This window comes from Ctenopharyngodon idella, chromosome 19, assembly GCF_019924925.1.
Source record: "Ctenopharyngodon idella isolate HZGC_01 chromosome 19, HZGC01, whole genome shotgun sequence".
NCBI lineage: Eukaryota > Metazoa > Chordata > Actinopteri > Cypriniformes > Xenocyprididae > Ctenopharyngodon > Ctenopharyngodon idella.
In genome coordinates, this window is record NC_067238.1 from 15,166,046 (window position 1) to 15,180,188 (window position 14,143).

Sequence of the window (14,143 nt, forward strand, 5' to 3'; positions counted from 1 at the left end):
AACAAAAATATCTTAATTTGCGTTCCAAGGATTAACGAAGGTCTTACGGGTGTGGAACGGCATGAGGGTGAGTAATAAATGACATTATTTTCATTTTTGGGTGAACTAACCTTTTAATTGATCATAATGACTGATTTTTTTTCATGTTTTTATAGGGCTATGTTATTATTTTTGGAGTTTGACACCCCAACACTCCTTTGTTTCATGGAAGAAAGAAGAACTCTGGTTTGGAATGATGACAGAATCATTTAACCATTTAAAATGAAGCAACAAAACACTGAAATGATAGAAGATTTTGAGAAATACTCACTTTGTGACAGTTAAGGCTGGAATGGTAAACACATTCAGATCATGATCTCTGTTCACCAAATGAATACTGTTACAGGGGAATGTATTCCATCACGATACATAAAACAATGGATTTGGCTTATTTCACAGTGAGATTCTCACTTCACAACATGACAGTCAAAACACACAAACTATAAAAGAACGACTCAGTAAAATGAAACATTGAAGCGTTCTCAAAACGCGAACTCAAACACCAAGTGAATGACTGAATTTGCTCTTCAAGTATTAAAGTCCAGTGATATTGACTTCAAGTTACAAACGGCGCAGCAAATATACGTTCGGTGACTGGAGGGAATGAAGAACCAAGGCTGTTGTTACAACACCAGCTACACACCGAATTTACATTCAAATGATTAACTCTCCAGTTATGATTATTCAATGTTAGGTTACTACGTCAAAGCTTTGTTAAGGCGTGTGTAGGCCTCCAGCTGTTAGTTTCCTCTATTTGCTTAGTATACAGTGTTCTTTCTGTACAGATTTTACATACGTGTATTAAGATTCACAGTCTGAATCTTCGATTTCTGTTTTCTGTGCGTCCATAGACTGAACTTATTGAAAAAATTCCAGAGCTCATTATGACTCTGAAATGAAATGTGATTGGCTGATGTGAAATGTAATCTGATTGGCTTTCCAACAGAACTCAAGGCATGATGTCATCTCTAAAGCTCGGCTATTTGAAGTAGTTGAGCCCGGCCACCAGAAGAAACTTCTCCAGGAAGAGTTCAGAGTCAAGCACCGCGATGTGAGCCGCGCGTCCGATCAGCGTGTTGGCCGTGTTCGGTAACGCATGGAACACGTTCTGTCTGATCAAACGACAGTTTGGAGCGCTCAGCAATGGCTGGAGTAAGTTATTGATCATCTCTGTATATACTGGACCTGTTAGGGAGCAAATGGATATAACACACATTACATATTGAATATAATATAATATATAATTCCAGCTTTGCATCACATGATTACATTACATTTTAAAACAGAAAATAGTTATTTTAAATGGTAATGGTATTTCACAATATTACTGCATTTTTGATCAAACAAATGCAGCCTTGGTGAACAGAAGAGATTTCTTTCAAAAACATTTTAAAACATCTTAGCAATGCCAAACTTGTGAAAAATTCTAAATAAATTTAACGTTTTTCCTGGTGCAATGCCTTGCCCCATAGACTACCATTGCAAATGCACTGTATGTAAAATGCACTTTTATGAATCAATATCATGCAACAGTCTTGCATATTTTTCAAAGAATTGATGCATAAACCTTGCAAATTCTGCAAATCTAGTGACTAGTTCTTTCCCAGAAGGGTCTTAGAATTCGTAAACATGACTTTGTCTCCCAGCGGATTGAGAAAAACCTGTGCCCGCAGACTCTTGGAAATCCTACTGATCTGATTGGAACTCACCAAATTGAGAAAGCTCTTGCCTTTTTTTTTTTTTACAGTCTGCAGCTAGCTATGCATTGACATAGTGTGCACATTCATATCCAAACAAAGTCTCTATTTCTAGGCATCCTACATTGTTCTATGTGATCATAGTCTTTGTGTCTGTGTGTGTGTGTGTGTGTGTGTGTGTATGTGACAGCTCAGAGTGTGTATCCTTAGCTCTGTCTGTCACACTGACACTCACAGAGAGGCTGAATTCTCTAATCTGTCTCTCAAACTGAGAGAAAAATACCTGTCAAAGAGCCGCACGCCACAGACTGGTGACAGTCTCATAAACTGAAGAACACTCTTTCCTCTCGCTTTCTCTTTAACTTCCTATCGCAGCTTCCTTTTCATTCCATTTCATTCACACCACTGGCAGAGCGATTTGCTGCTAATGGGATATGCGTGCAGTAACATCTCAGTATGATTTGTATTTTATATGTAAAAAATTAAAAGAATTGTTGAAGCAATTGATCTTAGGGCATTCAAATCGGTTGCTAGGGTGTTACTATGTGCTTGCTAGATTATCCTGGAAGTTGCTAGGGCATTACTATGCTGTTGCTAGGTTGTTTTGAGTTGTTTTAGAATGTTGGTATGTGGTTGCTGGAGTTTTCAGCACTATTCCAGGGTGTTCCATAGGTATATTTATGTAGATGGGGTTCGACCGCTCCAGACACGTCGATGTGTCCACCATCTTGGAACGGTTAACATGACGCTGTGATCACTTAGCAAATCAATGAATTTTCATTGAAAGTGTCAAAGAATTTATGCAGCCTATTGGTGTAAAAACCACCAAGCTATAAATTCCAGATTAAATAGGATAACCTTAAGAAGAGTTATCTCTTCTTAATGTAAGGTTCTACTAGCACCTCTCTGAGCAGGGTTCGAACCGGCGTTTCTGGCATGGGAGGTGGCCGTGATAACAAGGACATTAAATACCGCAGCCTCTGGCATCGGTCACTAGTGTGCCTCTTGAGACAGGGGAGTGAGGTTTACCTGCACAGTTCTCTACTAGCTGGCTTCCATTACACTCACTCCCATCCGGGTCACGGCACCAATGTAACCCCTCCGGTTCAACTCACTGATCTGAGCGGGATTCGAACCAGCGTTTCCAGCATGTGAGGCGGGCATGATAACAAGGACATTAAATACCGCAGCCTCTAGCATCAGACACTAGTGCACCTCTTTCGAGACAGGGGAGTGAGGTTTACCTGCACAGCTCTTTACTAGCTGGCCTCCATTACACTCACTCCCATCCGGGTCACGGCACCAATCGTAACCCCTCCGGTTCAACTCACCGATCCGAGCGGGATTTGAGCCAGTGTTTCCAGCATAGGAGGTGGGTGTGATAACAAGGACGTTAAAGACCGCAGTGTCTAGGGTCAGTCACTAGTGCACCTCTTGAGACCAGGGGAGTGAGGTTTACCTGCACAGCTCTTTACTAGCTGGCCTCTATTACACTCACTCCTATCTGGGTCACGGCACCAATGTATCCTTCTTCGGTTCTACTTGCTCCACTCCGAACGGGCCTGTTGAGGCCAGGGGTGTGAGGTTTACCTGCACAGCTCTTTACTAGCTGGCCTCTATTACACTCATTCCCATCTGGGTCATGGCACCAATGTAACCATCTCTTGTTCTACTCGCTCCACTCCGAAGCATGCCTGTTGAGGCTAGGGGAGTGAGGTTTACCTGCACAGCTCTTTACTAGCTGGCCTCTGTTACACTGGTTTGTATTTTTATGTATAACTCAATATGCAATGTCCATATGCATAATTATCACATTAATGACAAACTAAATGCTGTGAAAATCATCTGCTAAGGTCTATTGCAGATATAGACATTTGAATATATGTGAATAATTAGGTTGCAGATGCACAGACAACTTACTTTCGAGTGTCACGGACTGGATTTGACCGCTCTAATATAGCAGATGGCTTACATAATGCAGCCCATAGAAACAGACACTAATGAGGCGTCTATGTATATATATATATATATATATATATATATATATCTATATCTATATCTATGGGGTGTTCCTGTTGGTTGCTATGAGGGTTGCTATGTCCTTTCTATGGAGTTCTGGGTTGGAACAGGAAGTTATTGACCTAACAGACCTGTGGTTCTGTCTTTAAGGGCTGTCCGACACATCTCAATGCGGGCTGAGTGGAAGGGCACGTATCGGTCCTGTGGGGAGGCCACCAACACCACATTTTTGAAGAACTGCAGACCTAGACAAAGAAAGTAAGAAAACTTAGGTATTTTTGTTTATGTGCTGGTGTTCATCCTTGCTTATTTGCCCATGTGTCTACCTGGTTTCTTGCTGAGCGTGTAGAGGAAGGTCTGTCGTGGGTCAGTGTGGTCCCTGAACGTAAGCTGCAGTAGGGATCCAGACTTCTTCAGTTTCTGCATTAGCCATAGACCTGAAGAAGACATAGGGGTTTATAAAGACATGTGGAAACCGTGGTACATTTTTCCATCGTACTGACCCCAAAGTTTTGAAAGGTTTTGTGTCTGTGTAATGTATTTCTCTGTGTACCTGTGCTGACCAGCGTGCTGTTGTTATACAGTGTTCCCAGGTGGGGTCCAGACAGGGACAGGAAAGTGTGGAGTTTACAGAGGTAACAGCGAAATCTGGGTCGGGTCAGAACAGAGCGAATGATGACGTTCCCCAAAGAGTGTCCGATAAAACTGCAGAAAATAAACGAAAAAGTCAGGCATCAAACTTTCCAAAAATAAAATGTGGATTCAGTTTTGATGAGCTTCTAGGTCTCTTTTCATTCAAATTATTTCTACATTTCGCTTCAATTAAGTCTCTCAAGATCATCATTCAACTTTTTTTAACATTTGATTTTGAAAAGACATTAGAGACTTTATAGTAGGAACAAAGACAGAGAGGACAGGGAATAGGAAGTATATCAAAAGACAATAAAATGACTGTAAAATTAAGATTAAAACTGAAATAGGAGAAATGTTTGTTCCATTTTCCAGTGTACTGTGTGAATTCAATTGCTTCTTAATTCCAAACACTACCTTTCTTTTACTCTACTGCCATCTTGTGGTAATAATAAGTACAGCATATGCAGTTCTAGTGGGATCAGTGGTCTATTACCATCAAGGAGCCAATATCACACTAAAACTAATGTGTACAAAGCATTTCCTTGAAGTGAAGCTTTATACTTCATACTACACTTCATCTGGATCAAGCATTTGAAGGCAAATCTTGTCTACAACATACTATTTGGTAGCAAGTAACCACTCAAGATCATACATTTGATCATCAAATTGTTCATGAATATCCAGATGCTAATACAAAAATAATAACACTTAAAGCATGATTAACTACTGTAAAGTAGTTGTGGCAGATGTATCTAAATGTCCAGCCACAAGGGGGCGCACTAGTCTGTAATTTGTGTTTATATGTACATTGTGTGTGGGATCACAGGGTTTTAACCTGTTAGCGTTTCACTGTACCGCTCATGGTACACATACCGGAATGTTAAGGGGTTAAAAAGTCATATACATTGTTTGACTGGTTAACATGGCCTAGTTAGGCCTTGCTAGTAGAAATCGTAACTCTGCAAAAAGCATGAAATTGAATGTCTATTGGTTCAGACCCATAGTTTGAGCTCTAATGCTGTGCTGCTGAAATTGGCTGTGGTTTGATTGTATATAATATCTAATATAATATCTATGTGATGGTGAGTTTTCTGCTGTTGATTGAGGTAATATGTTTATAAACCTGATTCGGTGGATGGTGAGGTTATACAGCTGGATGTGCTGAATTATCTCATCCATAAGTCTGTCAGTCATGGTGTCAAAATCCGCAAATGTGTCCACCTGGAAGCAGAAAATGAGAGAATGTCAACAGAAAGCTGATCAAACTTACACTGGGGACCATATGAAAGTTGTGATTGGTTGTTGAGAGGCATTTGAGCTTTCTGATTGTTTGCTGTGCACAGCTATGGTGTTAACTGGTAGTGAGAATTGGTTGTTTGTGTGGACATGATAAAATTAGTTTTTAAAATAATGACATATTGTAGATCTGGGGGAAAAAATTTGATTTAATTAGATTTAGAAATTAGATTTCACCTTTTTCCATACTTTTAAAATGCCCTCATAAGAAACCTGGTTCATGCTTTTTTTTTTTTTTGCACAATAAAAGTGTTTTTTTTATCCATTCACTCATTTTTATTCAGTCAGTTTTTTTAACAGTAAAAATTACATGAGTATTGCTACAAGAGCTCACCAAATAGTTTTATTCCCATTATTGCCTATAATAATTGTCTATTTTTAATCAATGTTTAAAATTGTCCCTATTTTAATCTACAAAGTCTTCCCAATGGTTTATTATGCCTTCCTGGCTCATATTATCCATGTTGTTCTCTTAAATATTGCTGAAAAGATTTGCTAATTTTTGGTGTGATCTTTTTTAAACTGCACTTTGACTTTGTCATTGTCATTATGTCGTTCACATCCTGTGTGCTCTGATTGGCTGAATGGAGTTCAAAAAGTGTGCTGATTGGATGGATGTTCTACCTGGTTGCGTTCTGACATGAGGAAGTCCAGTCTAGATCCTGGCAGCCCGAGCTCTATAAATGTCTTGACCAACCGCAGATCTGCGCTGTTACCTGGTAAAATAACAATTACAAATAAATTTACTACAGATACACCTATTATTTTTCATCTTAAATGCTTTGTAAACCTCTATAAATCTAAATGTATGTCTTTAAGGTTGGAACGTTTACCATCAAGTCCATGAACACACACCACGAGGTGTATCCCATCCTCAAACTCTGTGTCGTCTTCCTCAGGGGGGAAGTATGGATGATCGGAGGCGAGGTAAGGCAGATCACTGTAGAGAGTGCCTCTGAACACCAGCTCACTCAGCAGGGCTTCCTTTGCCTTATAGAAGCTATGAGCCAACAAAGAAGAACTTTAAAACTACAGTGAATGAGCACTAAAGTAGTATTAAAATAGTAACAAGGTGTTGTGGGTTAGATTGGATTGGATTTAGCGCGTTCCTTTGCAGTTTTATTGTTTGATAAGGAAATTGACATTTTTGAAAATTCCAACATGTTCTTTGTACAAACAGTACAGCAAAATTTACTACCTAGGTGTAGTGATTTGTTCAAATTATTAAGCATGAGCAATAGTAATAGTGACACACTATATAGTAGGAGTTTAACGGTATACAAACATTATGGTTCGGTACATACCTCGGTATTGAAGTCACGGTTTGGTACAGGTTCGGTACTATTTTTATATATATATACATATATATATGTATGTATATATATATATATATATATAAAATCAATATTCAAAAAAACATGTAAATTGCACATGTTTTGCATTTTAATGATATCTAATTATAAAATTTGTCATTTACACAGATACTGTCATATCTTGTTTTCGTGACAAATTTATTTAAACATATTAAATAATTAAGACATTACTAACAGGTAAAGTAAATATAACAAATATATAAGCTAATATAGTGCATATATTTAGTGAAATGCTCCCCTCTAGAGTTCATTTCTCTAGTGAACTAACATGCTGTGGACACTGAATGACTTGCCTGAGGTAAATGTAGTGCTATTTGAGATATTCTCAAGCTGTTTTATTGATGTCTTTCCGTGGTTGAAACACCAGTTGAGAGATTACACGTAAACATATCTATGCATAGATCGTCTGTTCTTCTTCTGCGCTTTTTCCTGTTGTGGCGGTTAGCAAACAGTGTTGCATTACTGTGCACGCCCCCTGCTGGGTTGGAGTGTGGATCGCCTGTGACTGACTGTATTTGTCGTCTTACTGTATGCACCAAACCGTGACGTCCGTACCATGATGGTTTGGGGTGAATACATGTACCGTTACATCCCTACTATATAGTATACAGACACACAATAGTGACTAATTTAGTAATAGTAAACACACTAACAATAAAATGTTGTTGCTAACTTTAAGCATGAAACTTTGTTTAAACCAAAGAAAACCTTACTTAATCATTCTCTCGTTAATTTCCTGGTCGGCACCGAGAAAGGTGTTGGAGGAGATGATTCCGAAGGAGCCCAGGGGTTGATGGGTAATGGGGGAGGTGGCTTGGCGTGTGGAGATTCCACTGACCGACGGTGAATCACGAAGCACAGACGAGAAGGGCAGACATGTGGGAGCGCATGACACAGACAGGTTCACAACCTCCACCACCTTTTTATTCATGAATGCCAGACCTGTACTTTGCACTTTATTGGCTCTGCTCTGCCCCTCTAGTGCCTGCTGGTCTCTGTCATTGGCCAGAAGCTTGATGAGATCTGCGGGCCTTTCTTTCTCATTAGCCGTAATTCCGTGACTGCTCTTGTCAGTGGTTGGTAAATCTGGGAGGTTCTCCATACTTACTTCCTCGAGTTCATTCAAATGTATGTTACAGACACTGATGTCATCATGGTCCTTTTGATATGCATTTAACTCTAGCACCCCTTTGTGTTTGCAATATTCATTTTCACAGCTACAAATCTCTGTGTTGTCATCCATTACACCAGAATAATCTTTAAGCAAAATGTTTCCTTGACATTCCTCAGAGTTTTCAGTCAGTTCCTCCACTGTGGCATTTTCAACACCATTATCCAACAAAAATTGCTGGTATAGTAACATTTCTGTATTTACAAAAGCAAGATCTGCCTTTTCCTGATTGGACGACTCATCTGTGTCAATCTCCTGATTAGTTGTTTCGTTTCCATCCTCACTAGTAACACCTTGAAGATTCTGCTTCACCTCATTAGCTACTTCAGTACTCTGCCTTAGCTGATTGGCCACACAAATATTCCTCTTCTCCTGATTGATTGATTCCTCTCTATCCTCCCTAGTAATGCCTTGAAGATTCCGCTTCACCTCTTTGGCTTCTTCCTCACTCAGCCTCAACTGATTGGCCATACAAACATCCCTCTTCTCTTGATTGGTTGTTTCCTCTTTGTCCTCCACAAGTAAGATTACGCTTCACCTCACTGGCTGCTTCCTCACTCAGCCTCAGCTGATTGGCCACACAGACCACCTGATTGGGTGTTTCATGATCCTCCTCGGTGTCGTCAGGGCTGCTGATCTGCGGCGCTGAGGCGGATTTGGTCAAAGTGTTGAGCTGCCTCTCATCCTCCTCTTCGTACGGTAGCGAGCTTATGGAGGTCAAAGAGGCCTGTGTGGCACTGGGCAGGCTGCCGTGACTTTCCGTCTGTAAGCCCTCCAGAGAGCTCTGATGCACCGCCTGATGCCGCGCCAAGTTCTGCAAGACGTCACGACCCCCTGCGACAACTCCTCGACCCTCCAGGGTCCAAGCCACAGAGCTTGGCTCGCTCTCAATACCGGAGTCTGAGATCACAGAGGAGGAGCGGTTCATTAGCTTAGACCCGCCCAAGAATATGCCCCTAGGCGGGTTTTCGGACAAGCGACGGTTCTGTTGTAGAAAGTTACGAGAAGGGGACGTGGCTAAAGGGTCGGTTCCAAGAGACTTGGTGTTCAGTAGATTAGCTGGTGATGTATCCTTGCTCCCATAATCCTTTGCAGGTGCTTCAATGTATCTGTCATCTAATACTGCCTGTGGCTCCTCGTTGCCAAGACTCCCAGTATTGCCTGGTGTTTGAAGATGGTTGTCATGGTTATGAGTGGGCAAGAACTCGAAGCTGTCAAGACTGGTGAGGTCGGGAAGTTCTGCAGCATCTGCTGGAACAAGCTGCAATGTCTGTCTGCTACTAAAATCAGTACTTTGGGTAATATTAGTTTGTTTTAGACCTGCATGATCAGATTCATCAAAGTCAACGGTTTCTTTTTGGCTGCCAGTTTTCTCCAGGTTACCCGTATCTATTGCGTCATCACTGTCTACAGACCTACAGTCAATATCAAATCCTTCCTCGGTTTCATACTGGCATGTGGCTTCATCAACAGACTCAATTCTTGAATCGGCACTTGTCATGATGCATTCGCTTCTATCAATATCTGTCTCACACACATGGCCAATCAGAGTCTCTGCTTGAGGTCTGGTCTCTTTACAGTCAGTGATGCAATCCTCCTGCTGGCCAATCAGCGCCATGTAGGTGGGTAAATCCATGCATTCTTCACAGGGAGGTTTCTCAGGGGGTGATGCTGGTGAATTTGTGTCCTGTGTTCCTTCAACTGGACTGATAGTTCTGGTTAGCTCAGGACATGGCTGAGAGTTCAAGACAGTCTGATTTTGCTCATGGACGTTGTAGTCTAGAACAAAGAAACAGAAAAGTGTTAAACTGTGTTTTTATTATTAAAAAAAAATCAAGGATACTTTAGGCCGTGTCTCCACCAAAGCTGGCTAAAAACGCTGGGCGCTCTGCTGCTTCGGCAGCGCAGCCTTTTTTTTTTTTCAGTTGAGACGCTTTGCTGGCTATGATACAGAACATCCATGGGAGTGTTACTAGTATCTCATTTCACATATAGTTTGTTTCTTTATTGTTTCTATATAAAAATGTCGATACAGTGTAAAGTATTTGTTCTGGCTCTTGTTTTAAATTATTTCGTTCTGTTATTATGCTTGTTGTTGTCATCTGTTGACGTTGTACAAGCAGAATATGGCGGTTGGTCGGTTTTGTATTTGTCCTGCCCCTCCTTCACTGTGATTGGATGGCAGGGTACAAAGTGACAGTGATGAGCGCTGCGTTTTACCTAAAGTTGAGCATTCTTCAACTGTCAGTGACTGGTAAAAAAAACCCAAAATTGACACTCAAGCGCCTCATTAAGCTCCTGGCGTATTAAAAATGTGGCGTTCCCATTGAAAACAATTGGAAAAATACGCTTTGGTGGACACATGGCCTTAATTTGTACCATTGGTCAACCCTGTGTTTTGTTGACCTATACTCTTTTATCTTCTTGTTCATCTGTTCATTCATCCATTTGTCGTTCATTTGATTGTTCATTCGCTTATTCATTCTTTTGTTCATTTCATCATTAATTTCTTACATTCTTTAGTTCACTCATTCATTTGTTAGTTAATCATGTAAATTTATTTGTTCATTCATTTATTCTTCTGTCATTAGTTCGCTCATTTATTTGTTAGTTAATTCTTTCATTAATTTGTTTGTTCATATTATCATTCTTGACTTAATTTGTTTGTCTATTCATTATTGTTTGATCAATAAGTAATTTGTATGTCCATTCATGTTTGTTAGGTCAAAAGCTCATTATTATATTCTTTCATTTATTAGTTTGTTGGTTAATTATTCTGCTGATTTAATCTTTTGTTCATTAATTCATTAATTAATGGCCATTAATGAATTAATTTATTCATTCATTTGTTCGCTTTTAAACAGGGTCTCTGTTGGCTGTCACCTAAACAGGGCGTGTCCACGTATCTGTCCTCGAAGATGATTGGCAGGCTGCTCCAGTCTCCGTCAATGTCCAGGCATTCCACAGGAAGTGGAGGCATTCGGAGCAGGTAATCAGAGTTGCGCATCTCTGTGGCCACCTGTGCGTGTCTGTTGATACTGTCATGAGGGATACACAGTGGTTTCAGTCTGTATTTCTTGGCTTACATGTATATTTATGGCACAGCTACATGCTTGATGTAGTATATATGTTAATTATTCTTATTTATATAAGAAATACAAATTAAACAAAACTATGGTATATGAATGTGGTAATCATTCAGCACCATGGTATTAAAGTGATATTGCCAGTTTGCTAGTGTGTTTGTGTATGTGTCTGAAAGAGAAAGACAGACACTATAATAAAAGACTCACAGCTCCTCCTGAAATGTAAGTGAGGACTCTTTGGGATGTTCCGTGAAGAAATACGCTTCAGAAAATCTCCTGACCTGCACAAACACACACACACACACACACACACACACACACACACACATTCAGTATGTACACAAATCATACAACACTACCTGTAGATCTCAATGACACATTCTTTGTTGTTTGTTTAGATTTTTCAATCAGAGGCACTTTTGACTATTCAAATCGACTCTTGAAATAAAATAAATTGTACACATAAATACATAATAAACTGAACATAATAGTATTTTTAACATGCAAAGTAGAATCTGTGATTTCAACACTTGAAAAGCCTGTGTGAAAACAAAAAAGTTACTTTTTTTAACAATCTTTTCTTTAAAATCAGTTTTTAGTTGTCAAAAAAGTTCCCCTTCTTGAAGAATCGCCCATTTCAAACTAATTCAAACTAAGTCTCTGTAGATCATTCTGAGTTATACATCATTCATGCTGCATCTGAATCATTTCAACGTTTCTCTCTATTTGTCTTGCAGGCACATTTTGAATTCATTACAATCTCGTGTCTTATCTATCTTTTTTAAGATCAGTCACATGTCCTCCATGGTGAGCAGGAATATTTTATGAAGGAACCTTGTGTATGACAGTGTAATAAAACCGCTTTAGTAATAAAGACAAAATTGGATTCATCTCTTCATCTTTTTCATCATTATAATAACTCTCAGTTCTGTAATTAAAAGCTGAGCTGTCCTGTGGGTGGAATCACTGCATGTATCAGAAGAGATGAAGTTTCTGTCTAATACATCGCTCAAGAGAAAGCAGAGTTGTGAGGGATGCTGGGAAATTCAGGCTGTGTAGGCGAACCACAGTTTATTCCAGGATTTATCCTACAATAATATAAATCAGACTGACTAGAGACGAATTCTACTGTTAGCAATCAGGGAATAATCCCTATTTGTCAGTGGGATTATTAAGTGAGCTACTGTATTTGAATTTATACATTTCATAAAGCGAAAATGGGCCTGTCGCATTTAGAAATTCACCCTGTATGGCACTGAAATTCAGGGTTTTGCAACATTTGTAGAAGGCTTACATAATCCAGGGTTAGAAAAAAATCTATGGGTGTTGAACATGGCCTTTGCAACCCATTTTACTTCTGTAATTTGACATATTTCTGAGTGAAACATGATATTTAAAGATACATTGTGTAACTTTTTTTGTTCAAAGTTAACAAAACTTAAATAAGCCAATACATCATCAATGCTTCTTGCAAAACATGTTTATGTCTTACCCTGATTGACTATGGTAAGCCTATTGTAAGTGTTTATCTTTTAAACCTGTTGGGATGGTTTTCGTGGGAAATTGTGTACATGAGTCACTCGCCAGTGCGTGTCTCATCATATCAGTAAATCGAGAAAAGTTGCTCCGGCTACTTTGATGCGTGTATGGTGTGGGAGTAGTTGACAACGAGCGAGAATGGTTGACATGGAGCCGCTAAATCTCCAACCTCCAGGGAATCGCCCATTTTAAAAAACGCTGAACAGAGGGGAGTCTGTGCGACAGAGCTCGTAATAAACAAGAATCAACATTAGCTTGGGTTTTCGGAGATGGCGAGAACTGAGGGATTTGAAATGTTGTATAAGCAACGTGGCGATGGTGTTTTTATTACTCAACAGGTGAGTAAGGTATTTTATTGAACAGATAAGTTGCCATATTTAGCTCTAACAGAGTTCATTGTAAATCATTATCTATTGTGAAGGGTCATTTGATTATGGTTGTTGTAGCTCTATGCTGGAATTCATTTTCAAGGAAGTACCGTGTCTATTAATGGATAAAGCTAGAGTAAAGTCTTCAGCTAGTCAGCTTAAGATCATTTCCATCTAAACTGGTTATATTCTTAAGCCTAGTAAATGTTTTATGAGCAATAGGATAACCGTATTCATCCTCACAGTCACTCAGAGCCGAAGCACAACCAAAACAATGTTCTTCCGCAAAATGCATGCAGTTTTGTTTTTTAACCACTAGAGGTTACATTGTGTACCTTTAGCAAGATAAAATGTAGTCAAGAAAAAATACAGCCTCTCTCACCCTTAGCGTGTGGTGCTCCTGGGCCAGGTATGAGCGGATATGTGGATTAGGAACCGTGGCTTCCAAAAACTGTGTCCAAAGAGCAGACAGCTGAGCACAGAGCTGCGTCAGATCTTTACTGATCTGTTCGGCTACCTTCTCATGGCCACTTTGCAGCTACAGAGAGAGAGAGAGAGAGGTCAGTCTTAATTAGTCACAGAACAATACTGATTCACAGTATTAGGGGTAGCGCATTACAAGTAACTTGAGTTATGTAATCAGATTACTTTTTCAAGTAACTAGTAAAGTAACACATTACTTTTTCAATTTACAACAAATTATCTACAGGTAAGTTACTTTTTCAAACAAGTAACGCAAGTTACTTTTTCCCATTTATTGACTGACAGCTCTCCTGTCTCCATGTTGAGAGAAATAAAGTGCAGAGGTGTTGTGTGCGCTGTGTGAACATGATGGTTATTGTAGTTCTAGACTAAATGTGAACATGCACTTACTCTCAATTGCACAAAAACATTCAGTATTCCTCAAAATGAATAAAAACAG

General features: G+C 39.5%; 1 protein-coding gene across 1 annotated transcript in view; it reads right to left on the reverse strand.

Moving 5' to 3' along the window:
• Positions 1-226: 226 nt before the first annotated feature.
• fam135b (family with sequence similarity 135 member B) overlaps positions 227-14,143 on the reverse strand; it is a 54,649-nt gene continuing 40,732 nt past the window's right edge. Inside the window, 12 exon segments of the mRNA XM_051873467.1 lie at positions 227-1,224; positions 3,887-4,000; positions 4,082-4,192; positions 4,309-4,460; positions 5,512-5,609; positions 6,309-6,400; positions 6,518-6,684; positions 7,771-8,741; positions 8,743-10,007; positions 11,112-11,266; positions 11,522-11,595; positions 13,604-13,759. Of these exon segments, the coding sequence (XP_051729427.1) occupies positions 1,019-1,224; positions 3,887-4,000; positions 4,082-4,192; positions 4,309-4,460; positions 5,512-5,609; positions 6,309-6,400; positions 6,518-6,684; positions 7,771-8,741; positions 8,743-10,007; positions 11,112-11,266; positions 11,522-11,595; positions 13,604-13,759 (3,561 nt within the window). The 3' untranslated portion in view covers positions 227-1,018.